This window comes from Gymnoscopelus braueri (genome assembly GCF_963280865.1).
Source record: "Gymnoscopelus braueri genome assembly, chromosome: 4".
In the NCBI taxonomy this organism is placed as follows: Eukaryota; Metazoa; Chordata; class Actinopteri; order Myctophiformes; family Myctophidae; genus Gymnoscopelus; species Gymnoscopelus braueri.
In genome coordinates, this window is record NC_137605.1 from 19,208,788 (window position 1) to 19,226,917 (window position 18,130).

General features: G+C 40.8%; 3 protein-coding genes across 3 annotated transcripts in view; 2 read left to right on the forward strand and 1 right to left on the reverse strand.

The window, feature by feature from the left end:
* lpcat3 (lysophosphatidylcholine acyltransferase 3) overlaps positions 1-1,232 on the reverse strand; it is a 30,065-nt gene extending 28,833 nt beyond the window's left edge. The window contains exon 1 of the mRNA XM_080427663.1: positions 1,067-1,232. Coding sequence (XP_080283789.1) covers positions 1,067-1,151 — 85 coding nt within the window. The 5' untranslated portion in view covers positions 1,152-1,232. The remainder of the gene's footprint in view (positions 1-1,066) is intronic.
* A 5,262-nt stretch (positions 1,233-6,494) lies between these two features.
* On the forward strand, positions 6,495-10,972 carry tpi1b (triosephosphate isomerase 1b). Its single transcript, XM_080427672.1, has 7 exons — positions 6,495-6,686; positions 8,264-8,387; positions 8,699-8,783; positions 9,133-9,265; positions 9,439-9,524; positions 9,728-9,815; positions 10,249-10,972. The coding sequence occupies exons 1-7, from the start codon at positions 6,578-6,580 to the stop codon at positions 10,365-10,367; spliced, it is 744 nt and encodes a 247-aa protein (XP_080283798.1). The 5' UTR covers positions 6,495-6,577; the 3' UTR covers positions 10,368-10,972.
* Positions 10,973-14,299: 3,327 nt separating this feature from the next.
* On the forward strand, positions 14,300-16,203 carry LOC308084789 (uncharacterized protein). Its single transcript, XM_080427668.1, has 2 exons — positions 14,300-14,519; positions 15,175-16,203. Exons 1-2 carry the CDS (start codon positions 14,357-14,359, stop codon positions 15,852-15,854), a joined length of 843 nt encoding a protein of 280 aa, XP_080283794.1. The 5' UTR covers positions 14,300-14,356; the 3' UTR covers positions 15,855-16,203.
* The last annotated feature ends 1,927 nt before the right edge of the window (positions 16,204-18,130 follow it).

Genomic DNA, 18,130 nt, shown 5'->3' on the forward strand with positions numbered 1-18,130 from the left:
GCCTGCTGTTGCAGACTCAAGCATGTGACTAAGCACTAAGCAGGGGGGGAGAGAAAAGAAATATATGTCCATGTGTCAGACCAAAGTTCACAGAGGACAAGTCACAAGCGTCGACTTTCAGCACCACAACCCCCTTCCCCACCAACAAACACACACCCCTTCCCCACCAGCACACACACAGCACCACAACCCCCTTCCCCACCAACACACACACACACACACACACACACACACACACACACACACACACACACACACACACCACCACAACCCCACTTCCCCATCAACACACACACACACACACACACACAAAGAGAAACATGATCCCCTGCATTTCTACTCCTGTGTGACCTGATATTAATAACACTATTTGCAAACACGTGTCACAATCAAAGCAGGCTGGGGGTAGTTTTCATATCAGACCTTAATATGCATTATCTAAACCTCCATGAAATCGCATAGCCTCTCTCTCTACAGAGCTGTGTGTGCGTGCGTGTGTGTGACTGTGTGTGTGTGGTTGCCTGGTTGGCAGTCTGGACTGGTGGCGACTGTCCACTCGACCTTGCAGAGTGATTCATTCGTGGCTTAAGAAGAGAAATCTTTAATATCTCTGGGACATCCTGAACCGAACCAGGCTCGCTACGGTTCGTCAGTAACAGAACAGTTCGGCTCTCTAGAGTAGACACCCGGTTCACTGCCTGTGTGCGTGTCTCTCACACACACACACACACACACACACACACACACACACACACACACACACACACACACACACACACACACACACACACACACACACACACACACACACACACACACACACACACACACACACACACACACACACACACACACACACACACACACACACACACACACACACACACACACACACACACACACTCTCTACACTACCAGGTTTAGCTAAAGCGGAGGTTAGCACAGTGAATGGGAGTTGCAGTAGTACTAGACAGCAGACACAGATCATAGAATAAAACCTGTGCCAGGGGATCGTTGTGGTTCCGATTAGATCGAACCGTCGCGGTTTAACAGACGCATCACTCACCGATCAGAACGGACAGAATGAGTCGTATTGCCGGTTCTGGAGAACCCAAAGACTCCGATAATTTCTCCATCAAGGGAGCCGCCATCTTTCGTGTGGGCGGAACTGGAAGTGGCTCCTAGCGGTGATTCAGCGGTGATGATGTGATCTCCACTAAACTGACACTGACACACTTATATCTCCCCCCCCAGCTGGGCTGAACGGTCCAGCCCCTCTCCACCCCAATGTATACACCGTCGTACGACGATGTATAATTTGCTTTCTTTCTTTTTACACTCCTTTATATGTGTTTTTTTTTTTTGCTTGCTTTTTACAGCAAAATAAAAACGTGAAATGTTGAACCCGCAGCCTCTGAGTAAAATTCGTCCAACAGCTATCTAATGATCCTTGTCAAAAAGTTTGACCGCAGAGTTTGTGATCACTCACTGCCATAAAGGCATGAAGGAGAGGGCAGTAGTGTGTCAGCCTGGATGATCTGTAAAATGTCGCCCTCCAGTGACGAGATTAATAAGTGACGTTTCATACTTCAGGCTTATAAAATATTGAATAATATGCAGGCTCTGAGGAAATGTACTCACATACGTGTAACAACTATCTAATAATCTTTGACAAAAAAACAAATGAAAATAAGTATACAAACATTTTATCCCAGACTTTGTGACCACTCACTTACTGCCAAATATAGAGCTTGGGACAAGGTAGTATGGCCGGTCAAATGTCTCCCTCCAGTGGCGAGATTAATAAATGACGTTTTCATACTGATCCCCAGACCCTTCAGGCTAATAAAATGTTGAATAATGCAGGCTCTGAGGAAAATTAACTCACGTTCGTGTAACAACTATCTAATAATCTTTGACAAAAAAAATAAATAGAAATAAGATAAAATAAAAATAATATGAACCTTTTATCCTAGACCTAGACTTTGTGACACTTACTGAGCTTGGGACACATAGTATGGCCGGTGAGATGTCTCCCTCCAGTGGCGAGATGAATAAGTACCATCTAAAGACTAGCTCCATGTGGAATGATTTGTTTATTCATAGTTATGTAAGTGTCCAATCATGTGTACTAGACTGAGTAGCATGTGTGCTGCTGCAGCTTTAACATGTCCTTAAAAGAAACATTGTGTGAAATTGTGAGTGGTGTCGTACTAGTATTAGTAAGTAAGTCCGGTAGTCTTGTGACATAATAACTATGTTCTGACATTCTTGAATAACGTTGCCACTATTTCATAGACATAGCAGGCCAGTGGTTCTCAAACCTTTTCATGTCAAGGACCCCCAAAATGATATTTTTGGGCTGCAGACCCCCTGTCTCAAAAAAAAAATTGTCGGGCTAGTATATCTGCTATTTTTGAAAGGCCAAAGTATAAAATATGGTTAAAGTGGACTGGTTACAACTATTGCGACGCCATATTAGCTGGTTTTGCTGAAGACCCCTCAAGGGCCCCTGGGGGTCCCCGGACTTATGATATATGACCGTAGCAATTGGATATGTTACGTTTGCACGCAACAGATGGTATTACCACATTATTCTTTGAACAACAAGGGGGGCTTCTAATTATTAGAAACCTACTAGAGAAATACTAAAAGAGTAAAATTCCTGCTAGATATTCGACTCGGTAGCGATATAGACATATCTCAGTACAGATTTGACTGACGGTGCTACTGCTGCATAATTCTTCAGTTTTTGAACACTATGAAACTACACTAAAAGATAAAACATTAATAACTGTAGAAGCAAGATTCTGTCACGTGTAAGATTATATCTACTGGGAATCTATTTGAAAATAAATTGTTAAACCGAAATGCATGCTGGGTGATATGGTAAATAGTACCGCTTCTCCTCCAATCGTAGTGCACCTTTGGACGAGGGGGAGGGGACAATGTCGACACAGTAAACCAGGCTTTCTGTCAGTGGTGGAAAAAGTACTCACATTTCTTTCTTTAAGTAAAAGTATCAATACTGCAATGTAGAAGTACTCTGTTACAAGTAAAAGTCCGGAATTCAAAATGTACTTGAGTAAAAGTACAAAAGTATTGGCAAAAGTTGTGCAGAATGTCCCATTTCACAAGTTCAAAATGTTTTTTGTTTTTTTTATATTTTGAAAATAGCCGATCTACAAGCTTGCATCGCGATGATCATGACGCATAGTGAGCTTGTAGATCTGCTATTTTCAAAGGGCCGAAATAAATATGTGGTTAGTGTGTTTTGTAATAATAATCAAAATCTAGTAACTAGTAACTAAAGTTTTCAAATAATTGTAGCGGAGTAAAAGTATAATATTTGCCTCTGAGATGTAGTGGAGTATAAAGTAAAAGTATTAGTATTAGTATATAAGACATTTGGAAATATATAGTAAATTGTGCATAGTTACTTTAAAACACTGTGTACCTGGAAAGCCTGGTTTTCATTCAGAATTAATCAGTGTGTGATAGTTTTGCTCTGACAATGTACAGCTATGTTCCAGTTGGAATTGAACATCCGGTCTAGATCCCGTTTTCCGTATCCGGTAATTTGCACACATGCACGCACCGTTTCCGTATCCGCTCTAGACCCAGACCAACAACCTGCTACGATATTTTTTATTTATCCCAGTCTAGGTGCAAATATGGTGGATTATGAAAAGATACCCCCCACCACAGTGACTATTGTTTTCAGAAGATGGCAATACAGAGCAGAAAACAGTCTAGAATGGACGGGAATATGAGACTCCCACCAAAAATAAGCTCGCCATTTGCTACAGAGATCTTAATTTGTCAGTAGAGAACATCTTATTTTCTTTTACAGCTTATCATCATCATCATCATCATCATCATCATCATCATCATCATCATCATCATCATCATCATTATTGTTTATTGCTTTATTTATTTTTACCGTTATGCTAAAATGATAACAAAAAGCCCCAGGCTTGTTTCCATTGTGGTCCATTGTACTCAATTCATTACCTACAATACAATACATATTGGACGAAAACTCAGTAGCATCATAAGGTAGGCCTATTTTCTGAGAAAGGGGGGTTGGGACGGGGGGCAGAGGATTCTAAGGTGCTCAAATGTAGTTTTAAGGTCAGCCATTCTTTTAGGTTAGTTTTGCGTTTGGGAGTCGAGATCTTTCATGGGTTTTGGTAGGTTATTCCACATGTTGGTGACTTTTTCTCCATGTTTGAGCCGAATGTTGGGGGAACAAGGTCAGATGAGCTTGGTTCATTAATATTCATGATCAGATAGATAGATAGATAGATAGATAGATAGATAGATAGATAGATAGATAGATAGATAGATAGATAGATAGATAAATTCAATAGCATCCATTGACAATTAGACACTATTTAAGTGTACCAAAAAAATCACATTTTAATTGGGGGTTATTAGAGCTTGAAACTCAGATAACTTTGTATATTGACGACGGATGAAGTTGGTTATATTAATTAATGACTTCCAAATTACTTACTTACTAATTCCCTCAACTTCACATTGTGGATGAACTATCATGGCCATCTAGTGGCTCTGTTAGTGTTTTGCCAATCAGTCATCAAGAGGACATCTCACACACACACGCACATGCGCGCGCGCGCGCGCACACACACACACACACACACACACACACACACACACACACACACACACACACACACACACACACACACACACACACACACACACATGCTTGTCATGCTGTAAATATGCCTAATTTTAAAACATGCCTCCATATTGACATATCGTAATTCTTATTTTGCTATTCTTTAATTTAGTTTTATTATTGCTACAGTGTTGAGGACCCAAATCCAAAGAATGCTGCTCTATTTAAGATGCAATAAATAAAAATAACTGAATCTTGAAAATCTGCAGTAGACTATAGTTTTAATTGGATTGACGTTTTGACTGCAGTGTAAACGTATACGGTGTTGCATAATTCTGACATAAAACTGACCATGAAAGCTAAAACATGAATAATTACAGAAACACGATTATATATTATTACATAGTTATTGCCAATAACTATATTTTTAAATAATTCAACTGGATTTTCCAATAACTTATTGGAAAATCCAGTTGAATTATGAAACAACTAACAAATAGGCCTACTTTATAGAGTGATACTGGTATGCATGCTGACCTAGGTATAAAATAGGCTATAGCCTGGCTTGGAAAGTGTATTGAGACACTTTTACACTTTAAATAAAATTGAACTCGAATTTACAAGCCTAATTTTCCTCCTCTCTAAGTACAACAGTGATGTATTGTATGCTACTTTGTGACGGCTGAACTTGTAACATCATTGATACTCAGTGATTTCATTAATGTGGACTTCTGGTTATTTTCAACCACACATCCAGAGGGAATTCTATTTGACAAGAAGTCTGTTGGGCGGAAAGATACTTAAAGTGCAGTTGCAATTTCTAGTAAATGTAACATTATGTACCCACGGAAACTAAGAGCACTTTACAATTGTAGAGACATCATGATTATATCAAATATTAGAACATAACTGCTGCAAATAGCTGAATATATTAAATAATGTATAGAGCGAAATACATGCTGGATTATGGGGTATGCTCAGTTGGAACACAATAACGCTCGCCCCAAAACATGCTCACCCCGGCGGCCTCGGAACGGTCTCCAGTCCACCAGGTATAGGTAGGTATTCCTAAAGTTAACATAACCTCAGTAAAACTATGTCTATGCCAAGTCTAAACCTAACCTTATTCCTAAACGTAACCTCAGTTAAGATATGCCTAAACCTAACCTTATTCCTAAACGTAACCTCAGTTAAACTATGCCTAGACAACCTAACCTTATTCCTAGACTAAAGCTGGCCTTTGACCTCAGTAAAACTATTGATTGATTGATTGATTGATTGTTTGATGTACTTTTATTTAGTAAGACATGAGAATCACAGTACATGGAAGTACAAAATTCACAATACAAGGTCTACTAAACTGGAAGACTCAGTTAAGCACGCAGCTTGTTTAAGATGAGAACCCCATGCACACAAATCATGATGAGACAGACAGATATACACACTACTATACAGTACTATACAGAATGTCATACAATCAGCTTTCAGGTTACTGGTATGAAGAGAGAAAAAATATATATACAAAAAGAAAAAATATATATACAAAATGCCTAAACCTAACCTTATTCCTAAAAGTAACCTCAGTAAAACTATGCCTACACCTAACCTTAAGTTATTCCTAACCTTAACCTCAGTAAAACGAATACAAGAATACAAGAACCGCTGGGGGTGTTTTGGGGCGAGCGTTCCGGTTACCCTCTGTCGTACACCCGTCGTACGACGAAGTATAAATTGATACAGTACGTTTTGCGGGCGTGTCGTCGCAGGGCCAATAGGCAGCGCTCAGAGGCGGGTCCGTTGTTTATAAAACCTCTGAGCTGCGATCCCTCCTCTGCTCTCTCAGACTGACAGGCAACATCCCCGGATCAACGGCATTAGCACCGTTCTAAAAGGCCAAAGCAGCACAAGATCATCCACCAAACCGCAAACATGAGCAGGAAATTCTTCGTTGGTGGGAACTGGAAGATGAACGGCGACAAGGCGAGCCTCGGCGAGCTCATGAAGAGCATGAACGCTGCCAAGGTGGACCCCAACGTCGGTACGTGAACACATTTGACATTCACACACACACACAACGTGATCGATGCTCCTCTTTGATTGTGTAACTGCTGCTCTGTAGCAACACGACAATAACGATGACACTTGAATGGTCGGCGCACGTATTTACTTTTGAATAGTTTGGTGCTTTTCCCCCGATGCGCGACGGGCTTGAATTATAAAATGGTCAATTATAAGGCGATATTATTAAATTATCAAAGGCGAGGATCAGGATCATGGTGTACTTTTCATCAAGAGTCAAAATGGCTCATATCATACATGACTGAGAACCACCACTGCACATTGTTCTATGTTGCGTGGTTATTACATCACCTCTTAACCTTAAGTATTAATGTATGCACTTTAACCCAAATCTGACTTTAGGAAGACACTATTAATAACGTAATACAATGGATGGATGAATGAATGGGGAAGTCTCAAAGGGATTTTCAGCCATGTCGAGTGGGCGTGCGTTCCTAGCTGCACGTAGGCTAGATCGTGCAGTGCAGCCAGCAGAGTGTGTGTGTGTGTGTGTGTGTGCGCGTCAGTGCGTGCGTGATACAGACAGAAAACAGTGCACGTCCTGTCCTGTGATCTGGAAATTTTCCAATAGCCACTGGCCTGCACGACGCCGAATCATTAATTCGTTTATTTTCTCTCTGTACAACAATGATACCCATTAAGAAAGGGAAACAGCACAGGCCTATTTCCGCCCTTATCCACATTTCAAGTTGGCAAGTAGATGGAAGTATGTGTAGTAGGCCTGATGCACCTGTAGTGTTTAATGAAATACCTCAATTTCAAACATGAGGACAGGGAATGATCAAGTAATATCCTTGGACTTTGATCATCTAGAACTAGGACCCGCCCCTACAAACTGGAACAGAGTGGAGTTCTAGTAGACTGAAACATAAGTATAAGGATTTCCCCATCAAATTCTCTCTAGAGATGTAATGTCAAAGTTCAACTGTTTCATTTCAGCCACAGAGTTTATTATCCTGTAGGTCGAGGATATTTAAAGTCTGCCTCTTTTGTTGACATTTTGAATGTGGACCCCCACTTCTTGGTTTGACCTCAGCAGAATGCAGCCACTCAGAGGCGACCTTTTGCGGGTTGAACTCAGACCTTTACGCAGAGGGAGACGGTGTCCGGCCAGGGATAAATGACCTTTACCAAGGCCATAGTGAGCCTCACGAAAGCTCAAGATACAGTTACCTTGTGAATGTCAATGTCCAGAGCGTGACTTTATACTGTACCCTACCTGAACTTTGTAGTAGGAGTTTAGTAATATTGACTTGGGCAAAACCACACTTGTTTAAATGTTAGCTGGGTACAGTGCAAATATTCAGTAATAATGCTGTGATAAACTCAGGAATCTTATTCACAAAACACAATCTCACCAAAATCTAACCACACTATCAAAATATGAACGCTTTGTCTCTAATTATAATGATGGTCAGTGACACCGAGCTTTATGCAAATAAAGCTTTCTTGTGTTTTTGTACTGTATCTACCAGATTTAATGGGCCTACCTTTCATTGCTCAGTCAAAGATCTATTTTCCTCTTTGTGCTTTCAGAGGTTGTGTGCGGTTCCCCAGCCATCTATCTGGACTTCGTCAGGACTCATTTGGATGCTAAATTCGGGGTGGCCGCTCAGAACTGCTACAAAGTTGCCAAGGGTGCCTTCACTGGGGAGATCAGGTTGGGCCTTTTGTCTAGTATCTAACTATTAGAACTCTTTTATAAATGTAGTGAAAATAGCCGATCTACAAACTCGCAATGCGACACATTGTGAGCTTGTAGATCTGCTATTTTCTAAAATGTTTCATAAGTCGTGATTAAAACTATGAAAATTGCCATATTATGATATCCATAATCCCAGATGATATCTATAGTCTCGTATCGCAATATCGATATAGATATATTGCCTGGACCTACTAGTAGTATTACAGTGTTGTGTTTTATGAATTAAATGTATTGTCTTTATATTATGATGCATTTCCTGTCCTCAGCCCTGCAATGATCAAGGACTGTGGAGTGCACTGGGTGATCCTGGGACACTCTGAGAGACGCCACGTGTTCGGAGAGAGTGATGAGGTAAGTCTGCAGACACAAAGTACACAAAATGAAAGATATAGGAAGTAAACACCAGTACCAATAAAATACAGCATACCTGTCTACTCAGTTTGCTCATGTTATGTAAATTTGCTAAAGCGATAACATAACTCTCCGTCTTACTTATCACTAGCAGTGATAGCATTGAGCACTGAAACAATACATTATTGCACAAGCATGATGGCATAAGCTGGCCTATCAATGATAGTTTGTTTGAGTAAGATGTCATGTTATCATGCCTCTAACATGCAGGGAAATGAAATGTAACACAATGTGTGTCTTGTATTTACTCCATACCACTATGTGACTGGACACTTATGTGTTCTGATAGCTCATTGGTCAGAAGTGCGCCCACGCTCTGGAGAACGGCCTCGGGGTCATCGCGTGCATCGGTGAGAAGCTGGACGAGAGGGAGGCTGGCATCACAGAGAAGGTGGTCTTCGCTCAGACCAAGTTCTTCGTAGGTACGGACCACTCTTTGACAAACTCCTCATCATACAATCATTTGACATCACAGCATGATTTCAGATTCCAGGGAATGCCATGTCGCAGGTTGATGGTCGATGGGGTCATGAGTGACTCATGGCTACATCCTGAAAAAAAAGGCTTAATCTTGATCGTATTCTTCCTTTTTCAGACAATGTAAAGGACTGGAGTAAGGTTGTGCTGGCCTATGAGCCTGTGTGGGCTATTGGCACCGGCAAGACCGCTTCCCCACAGCAGGTAAAGTTTGATAAACATTTTAATTTGTATTGTATCAAACATGGATATACACCTTTGCAGGTTATTAGACAGGTGTAAAAATGTCTCTCTTAGTAAATGCAAACGATCTGAAAGAGCAGTCCATTCACTTAAAATGACTGCTTGGATGATCCTAGACCTTCACTCACCAATCTCCTGTCTGTCTCCTGTATGTGTTCTGTTAGGCCCAGGAGGTTCATGCAAAGCTGAGGGAGTGGATGAAAACCAACGTGTCTGAAGCTGTGGCTAACTCTGTTAGGATCATCTATGGAGGTATATCCATTCGTTATCTCAGAGATTTAAAAAAAAAGAAATCTATGTATTAGGTTGAGCCGGTTGTTTTCTTTCTCACACTTGCATAGTAGTATTTGTTTCTCTTCTGTCTGTTTTTTCTTTAAAAAAAGTTACCTTAATCACTGTCACCTGGCATCCCTATTTTGGGTATGTCATCAAGATAGGCAAACATTTTAATAAACGCAGACATTTTTGGAAAATGGCTCATCTACCGTACAAGCTCACCTGTAGATCGGATATTTCCCCAACACGACACCATCATACAACGAAGTATAAAACGGGGCTTAAAACGGGGCTTAAGTGGTCAAGGGCTGTGAAAGTATTTTCTTCTCACTTCAGCTCATCCTCTAAGCCATACATTTTTATTGCGATAATCTCATCTTCTCACATCATTATCCCTTTCTCTCCATAGGTTCCGTGACCGGTGGAACCTGCAAGGAGCTTGGAGGCCAGAAAGATATCGATGGCTTCCTTGTGGGCGGAGCTGCTCTCAAGCCAGAGTTCATTGACATCATCAATGCCAAGCAATAAAAACCCTGGGAAGCTGCGACCATGAAACCACATCCATATTTCAGCTCCATTCAGATGCTCGGGTTCATCGGCATCATCGACCCCTCAAACTCAGCACTTAGAACTGTTCCCCTTTCATCCTTTTTTACCCTTTTTTGTGTAATGATGTCATTTCCTGTGTTTCCTTTTTTAGTATTTTGTTACAAAATAAAAAGGGACAGGTTGACATGCATTGTACTGCACTGAAAGAAGAAAAAAACACCCACACACGAGTGCCCATGCTGTAAGGGAAATCTACAGTAAATGTGCAGCTTGAGTTGGACAATACACCACAACCCATGCCTTTACTTGAAAACTTTGTGTGCATACAGTGTCGAAGCATTTGTCAATCAAATTCACGTGTCTTTTTAATATACTGTATGTGTCTCTCTGTGTAATTATGATGTTGATTGTCTTTTCCCCTCCCTTTAGTAAAAGTTTGTTATCCCCCTCTTTTTTTTTGGCTTATTTTGCTGAGAAGGGGGTGTTCCATCACATGTCAATCGTATTGTGTTATGGCCAACGGGTAGCTGGGCGGGAAGGCCGAAAAGAAAACATCGTAATAAACTGTTTAGAGACGGGTACAATGTCTTATGTCATGTTTTGCCTTATGTCTCAATGTGTTCTATTGTAGAGGAATTTGGTAATCTAATGTCTTAGTCATTAGATTTTGTAATGATGCGCTAACACTGCTCAACTGTTCTCATACTATCACGAAAGTGACGGAAATGGCCAGCACACAATGAATGTCCTTTTCACATGGTTTTATATAACCTCTCACGGACAGAAACAACGTTTCAACCAAACAGGTCTTCCTCAGCGGTGACAGGTCTTCCTCAGCGGTGAGGAAGACCTGTTTAGTTGCAACACGTCCGTTGTTTCTGTCCGTGAGAGGTAAATAAAACCATGTGAAAACTAAGGGCATTCATTGTGTGCTGGCCATTTCCTTCATAATTGAGCCGTGCACCAAGATTTAATCTAGAGTGTTGCAGGCCTTTTGCTTTGCAGTCATTTCTCTCAAATAATACTCTCACCACCACTTCCAAATCTATTACCCCTTAATATCTAAACCACCTTGAATATATTGTATATATTGTGTGTGTTCATTGATATTTTAACTTTAATTTTGTAATGGAAGTAAATGAGGCTTGGCTCGGGATGAAACTTTACCCAAATTGGGAGCCATGCTGTACGTCATAGATATGTCATGTAGACTGACATCACAGACTGGCCACATGAAGTCTGAGATCCACATTAGAGCTGTACCATTCCCAAGTAGATCCTGAAATCCACATGATTGGATTTTGTTTTACAAAAATGAGTTAACGTTATAAATATGTTACTATACAACTTAAGACATCTGCTTAGGTCCTATAATGTGAAACCTTTGAAGCTCAAATAACATCCAGATTGCAGACCAAACCTTATAAATCAATCTCAAAAGATCGAATAACCCTTATGTTATTACTAGCCGCACAAGACGCAAAGAAAAGGAAAATATGCTGAGGGGTATTATGACATAAGGTTTACAGAGAGAGAGAGAGAGAGAGAGAGAAAGAGAGAGAGCTCATTACAGGAATGAAGTCACGTTAAGACAATGCAGTGCAGGGCAGTGAAGGCATCTCACTGCTATATTTATCTGTTGGACTCAAACCACACAGCCAGATCCTGTGACACACAGCAGCCGAGGAACACTGTACCAGGGGAATACTCTACTGTGGCTATGTCCATTAAGCACTCTCATACTGGCACTGCTGTCAGTCAAGTCAGACCGTAAGCATGTCTGAGTGGCTAGTAGCCTAATAACAGAGCCCACAGATGGCATTAATGAACGATAATGGTCACAGACCTAGAACATAATAGAATGGTATTGACTTTCAGAGGTATTTGTGTGGGTCTGCAGCATCTGTGTTAACCCATTGATACCTGGAACGCATCTGTGTCACTTTTAGATGTCTTTGGCTATTCAAAAATAGCAGATCTACAAGCTCATAGCGCGGCACCGAGTGCCGCGCTACGAGCTTGTAGATCTGCTATTTTTGAAAAATCGTGATTTTTTTTTTTGTTGATTTTTTTTCAAAAAACTGTTAGGATTTAGATTTTTTTAAAGAATCGCCTCAGGTCTTAATGGGTTAATTAGATTGTGTGTGTCTGTGTGTTTGTAGAGGTCAAGAGAGAAGAGAGGGGTGTGAACATTATCCAGGTTCACACTACACAGTAACTGTAGGTCTAGTCAGTGGTATTGAGGGTGTACAGTGTCTCTTATGCTGACAGAAAGAGACAGGATTATCTCAAATGCACCTGAAGAACCTGCAGGTATTCTTTCACCAGTGTTTGGCAGATCTCTGAGGGTTGATACACATACTCTTGTTGTAGCCTACATATTCACTGCCTGGAGACACTAACTGGAGATAACAGTACATAGCCTGGCGGCATCTGGCAGATTCATCTGGTTTCCAGGCTAGAAGTCCCCGGACCCCACTTTGAGAACCACGTGTCACTGCAATCCCTTTGTGTTTCCTGTTTGGATAGTAAGTTGTTAATTGTTAACCAGAGGGATGGCATGGCACACATCTTATGGGTACTGCAGAATATATTTCGTTGATGATAGAAGATCATTCAAGCCAAATACCAGTACACACACACACACACACACACCAATAAATCACGACAACGCAACTAGTTGCAACTTGCAACCAGTTGCAGTGGTCTGAATTGAACCGTTGCAGTTGGGTGCAGTTTGGGGATTCTGTCGCAAGTTATTGTATAAGCGGTTGCAAGAAGTTTTTGCAAGTGGTTGCAGTTGCAAGTGGTTGCAGTTGCAACTAGCTGCGTTGCGAATCACTGGTGTGGACTGGGCTTATAGATTACATTTTACTCAAGCTTTTTTCTATTATAACATCTGAATTCCCCCCCCAGTGATCTGAAGTCTAATCTAATCTTCTGATCTATGTTGTTGGAAAGGTCCCAGAGCACCATAAACCTGATATACAGGTATTTGCCACAGCCGCCTGACCCAGAAAAGGGCCTGAAAGACTATAGTATCTATTAACTCGCTAAATGAACTTGATACTCGTAAAATGTTGTAATGGTGTCATTAAAACACAGTGGTGTAAAGTACATTTACTCAAGTACTGTACTTAAGTAAAATTTTGAGGTATTTTTTGGGCGGTGAAACCGCCCCTATAAGTGAGATTTGGAAAAATGTACATTTTCCTGCACTGTGATCTGGGCCCAGGAAATTTGTAGAATTATCCTGCGCTGTGATTGGCCAATCACAGTCTATTCAGGACTGTGATTGGCCAGTGTCACATGACACATGTGCATAGCCCTATATAAGTAACCATAACTTGAAAAAAACCAAATATTTGTTTTTTTCAAGTTATGGTTTCGTCCATCATAAAGAGTGTTTCAATAAATGTATTTATCTTTTGTACATGATTGGTTGACTCCATTCAGTATTGTGATTGTGTCTTGCTGATTAGCTAGCAAGACACCGCCCACTTCACACAGGGTGTGATTTTTTTTACTTTACTGGAGTATTTAAAAATGTCAATACTCACACTCATACATTAACCACTTCAGCCCTATGTACATTTCGGCCATTTGAAAATAACCGATCTACAAGCTCACAATGCCTGTAGATCTGCTATTTTCAAAAGATTTGTAATACATTTTATACATTTGAGTAGTACAGTATTGATACTTTTACTTGAGTAAAACATTTGAGTTCTTTTTCCACCACTGTTAAAACATCTCTGTTTGATATTTTATCTCAGTCAAAATGTTTTATTGTTGCCCTAATCCTTTTATTCCACTCCACCCCACTAGGCGGCAATAGCGCCAACACTCGCATAGCATTTCTCATGTCAGTGTTTACAAGCGAAGCGTGACGTGCACCGGAGTGGCAAGAATAAATCACGGTGCTCGACCATAAAGCTAACACATTCGCCCCCAGAAAAACGTCTAAAATGCTGTCGCTGAAAGAGTTTCTCAACGAGAGGCTGACGGCAGCGGCCGAGGAGATCTTCGGAGCGGTGGAGAAGACTATAGAGGAATACAAGGAAGACATCTTGCGTTCTAAAGACCTAGAAATCAATCGTCTGCGGCTGCAGCTGAAGCTGCTCAAGTCAGGTCAGTTGTTTGAATGATTCTATGCGATCTTCAGATCAAAGATCGATCTACGTGAACAGCGTTATAGCGTCAGCTTAAAGGAGTAGTTCACCCCAAAAAATTACTTATTTTCTATCAATTACACACCCCATGAAGCCTTGAATTCATGGAATTTTGTTTTGTTTTTGTCCCATTCCTAAGGAATACCAAAACGCTCGCCCCAAAACACAGTCGCCCCGGGGCAATACATTATTGGCTTAGGAATGCGACATAAACAAAAAAAATCTCCATGAATACAAGGCTCCATCAGGGGTGAGTAATCTATAGACGAAAAAGTCATTTTCGGGGGTGAACTATCCCTTTAATTCTACGTCGTTACAACCTGTGTTAATTTTGACAGCAAATTTTGATTTGGTCTTTTGAATAAAATTCATTTAGTTTTAGTCATATTTTTTTAGTCGACTAAATATCAGAAGCTTTTAGTCGACTAAATCTTTCTCTAGTTTTTATTTGTTGAATTGTCAATATATTTAGTCTTAGTTTTAGTCATCATAGCTTAGTTTTTATTTAGATTGTCAGTGAAAAAGGTAGTCAGAGTTTTAGTCAGCGAAATGAACACTGAATTCTACGTCGTTGTTTTACAACATGTAAAACGTTTCTCTTTTATTGTCCATAGCCCCTCGGTCGGAGAGATATGGAACCCAGCAGCATCAGCAGCACAGCAACCCTCCTCCTTCTCATCACCAGCAGCAGCACAACCATCCATCAATCCCCCCTCCTGTTCCCGCAGGAGGAGAGGCCCCGGAGCCCCCGCATCACTGTGAGCACGAGCAGGACGACGGCAACACCAGCAGCATGGAGGACGAGGAGCACCCGGAGCCCTCGCAGGTCAAGAAGGAGCACCACCACCAGAAGAGCCAGCAGCCCTCCAGACACTTCTGGATGAGCCAGGACGACGAGCAGCTCGAAGGGCTGGAGTCGGACATCAAGGAGTTCATCTCGCCCTCCGGGTTGAAAGGTGGCAGTCTGCCGGACTCTGTGTTCCACCCGTACCAGTCCAACAGCAGCGACGAGAACAAAGAGAAGCCCTACTGCTGCTCCGTGTGCGAGAAGCGCTTCGGGAACTGCTCGCACCTCGCGGCGCACATCAGGACTCACACGGGCGAGCGGCCGTACAGGTGCGACATCTGCAGGAAGACCTTCATCACCACCAGCGCCCTGAACAGACACCAGACCATCCACACAGAGGGAAAGCAGTTCATATGCAACTACTGTGGGAAGTCCTTCAAATGGATGGAGTCCCTTGGCAGGCACATCAGAAGCGTGCATAAGAGAGAGACTAATATGCCTATATGATGCTGCGTTGTACATTGTTGTATTTAGGTTGTTCTAGGTTGTGACTGTGATTTGTTTCCCATGGGTGTGTTTTTTTGTTTTTTACGCAGAATATTGAAACTAAATCTCAGTAAAGGGGGATTGGGCATTGGGGTGTCTGTCTTTCATACTTTATTGTAATGTTAAATGTGAATGTCAGTTAATGTGCATGCATACTGATGTAGGCTATAGACCTAAAAACTTAATGTAGAACAAATATAACTGTTGCTTCCATAATATGAAAGTAATACAATCCTATTCTATAAAGATTTTATACATCCCGGCTATTGTAACTTTATTCTTACAAAATAAAACGAGGAGATTCACTGTATTGTTGCTATTTGTTTTTCTTCAGTTTAGTTCATTCAACAGTTAGCCTGCAAGATTTAATTTCTGCAGTCTGTTGAAAAATATATATAAGCGCAGTTCCAGTCCACTCCAGCAGGTGGTAGTAACGGGTATCATGGTGGCTCATTCATGTTTTTGCATAAAACTATTCAGATTGTTTGCAGCAACCGACCTATGCTGTTTTATGTTATGATTTTGCTTTTTTGTTTATCAAATGAGGCATTCCCCTGTACAACAATGTGTGCCAAATTACCCAATTTCTATTATTTTACAGCATCACCATTGGGTCTACATTTCTGCATAATTATGCTGAGGGTGTAATTGCAAACTAAACATTGGCACACTCTTATGATTTCAAAAGTCTTCTCAAACCCCCATGAGTCACCTTGCAAAGTATTCCATCCTCTTAATACCACAATGATTAGTGGATTCCCAAGGGTAAACCTAATAGCTTCTTTATCCCGGGTTAGGGACAGTGTTATGTTAACTATAACAGGTGGAACGTAGGCTACATACTGTACCATATGCCAACCAAACAATATCCCAAAGTTTCCCAGCCAATCTACTTCAATTATTTTACTTGCAAAACAGTGTTATTAGAATAGCATAGAACTCCCAAATGATAATTGGTACCTGTCAAAGTGTGTGGTAGAATTGACAAGACAGCCATTGGCTGGTGGAGTTTCTCTCCTCTGCATGGCAACACACAGAGATGGCATTAATTCATTGGTCACACATAGATAGATCCAGACCTCACGGTGATGCTAAAATACATGTTGCAAGAGCATAAAAAATACCGTAATAAAAATGTGCTTAACAAAATTACAAGCAATGAGTGAGTGACAAATAAGCCCCTTTTAATTCTTGATTCCATACATTTCAAGAGATTTATACTCAGGTTAACACTGAAATAAGGCCATTGCAAATTAAAGGGTTTCCAAATTAACCTAATGGCAGCACCCAGTTAATTGCTAGAAGATTAATCTGATTAATGAGGAACATGCAGTGACTAATGAAGCATTTGGTAACAAAAGGAGATACCCAGTCTGACACTGACAAAAGAGGTCTACAGGGTAATAAAATAAGTTAATACACTGGAATCAGAGTGGTGCAGGGGTTCTACCATTAACGTCTGCTGAGTCCCCATGGGTGTTACTCCTGGGATGTGGCCTACGTGTCGCTGTACTCAAGCTGTCTCACATGGTCAAAGCTTCAACTGTCTGCTTCTTCCTGAGGTGTGGATGTGTATAGGCATGTTTTTAATACATACAACGTGTGTGTGTGTGTGTGTGTGTGTGTGTGTGTGTGTGTGTGTGTGTGTGTGTGTGTGTGTGTGTGTGTGTGTGTGTGTGTGTGTGTGTGCGTGTGTGTGTGTGTGTGTGTGTGTGTGATCAAGGGATGCAATATTTAGCATGATTTGGAAGTTAGATATTGATGACCTTGTATGACCCTGTCTTCTCTTGACTATTAATTGACTTAGAGAACTAATAGTCAGTAACTTAAATGTCTAATTTATGCTTCACTGCACAACAGTTTCACTGATAAATAACATATCGCATTTTTCATTTGAAAACCAAACCAGTTATTGTCAGAGAGCATACTTGTGCGACAAAGCATAACTTACACTTAATTAATATATAAAATAAAAGATTAATAACAGTCTAACAGACCTGGATCAAATAGTAATTGTGAATAATTCATTGTGCTTCTTTAAAGTTAGTTGGAGGACGAGAAGGCTTGAATTTAGTCACATACTGATATTGTGCAATACTATGAGGGCCATAAATTTCAGACAATCAGGCAGATTTATCTGATTTACACTCATGGAATTGTCCTGCCTGATGTGGCAAGACCCCACCTATCTGGGATGTGAATAAGGTACAAATAAATATATCGATAAATAAATAATA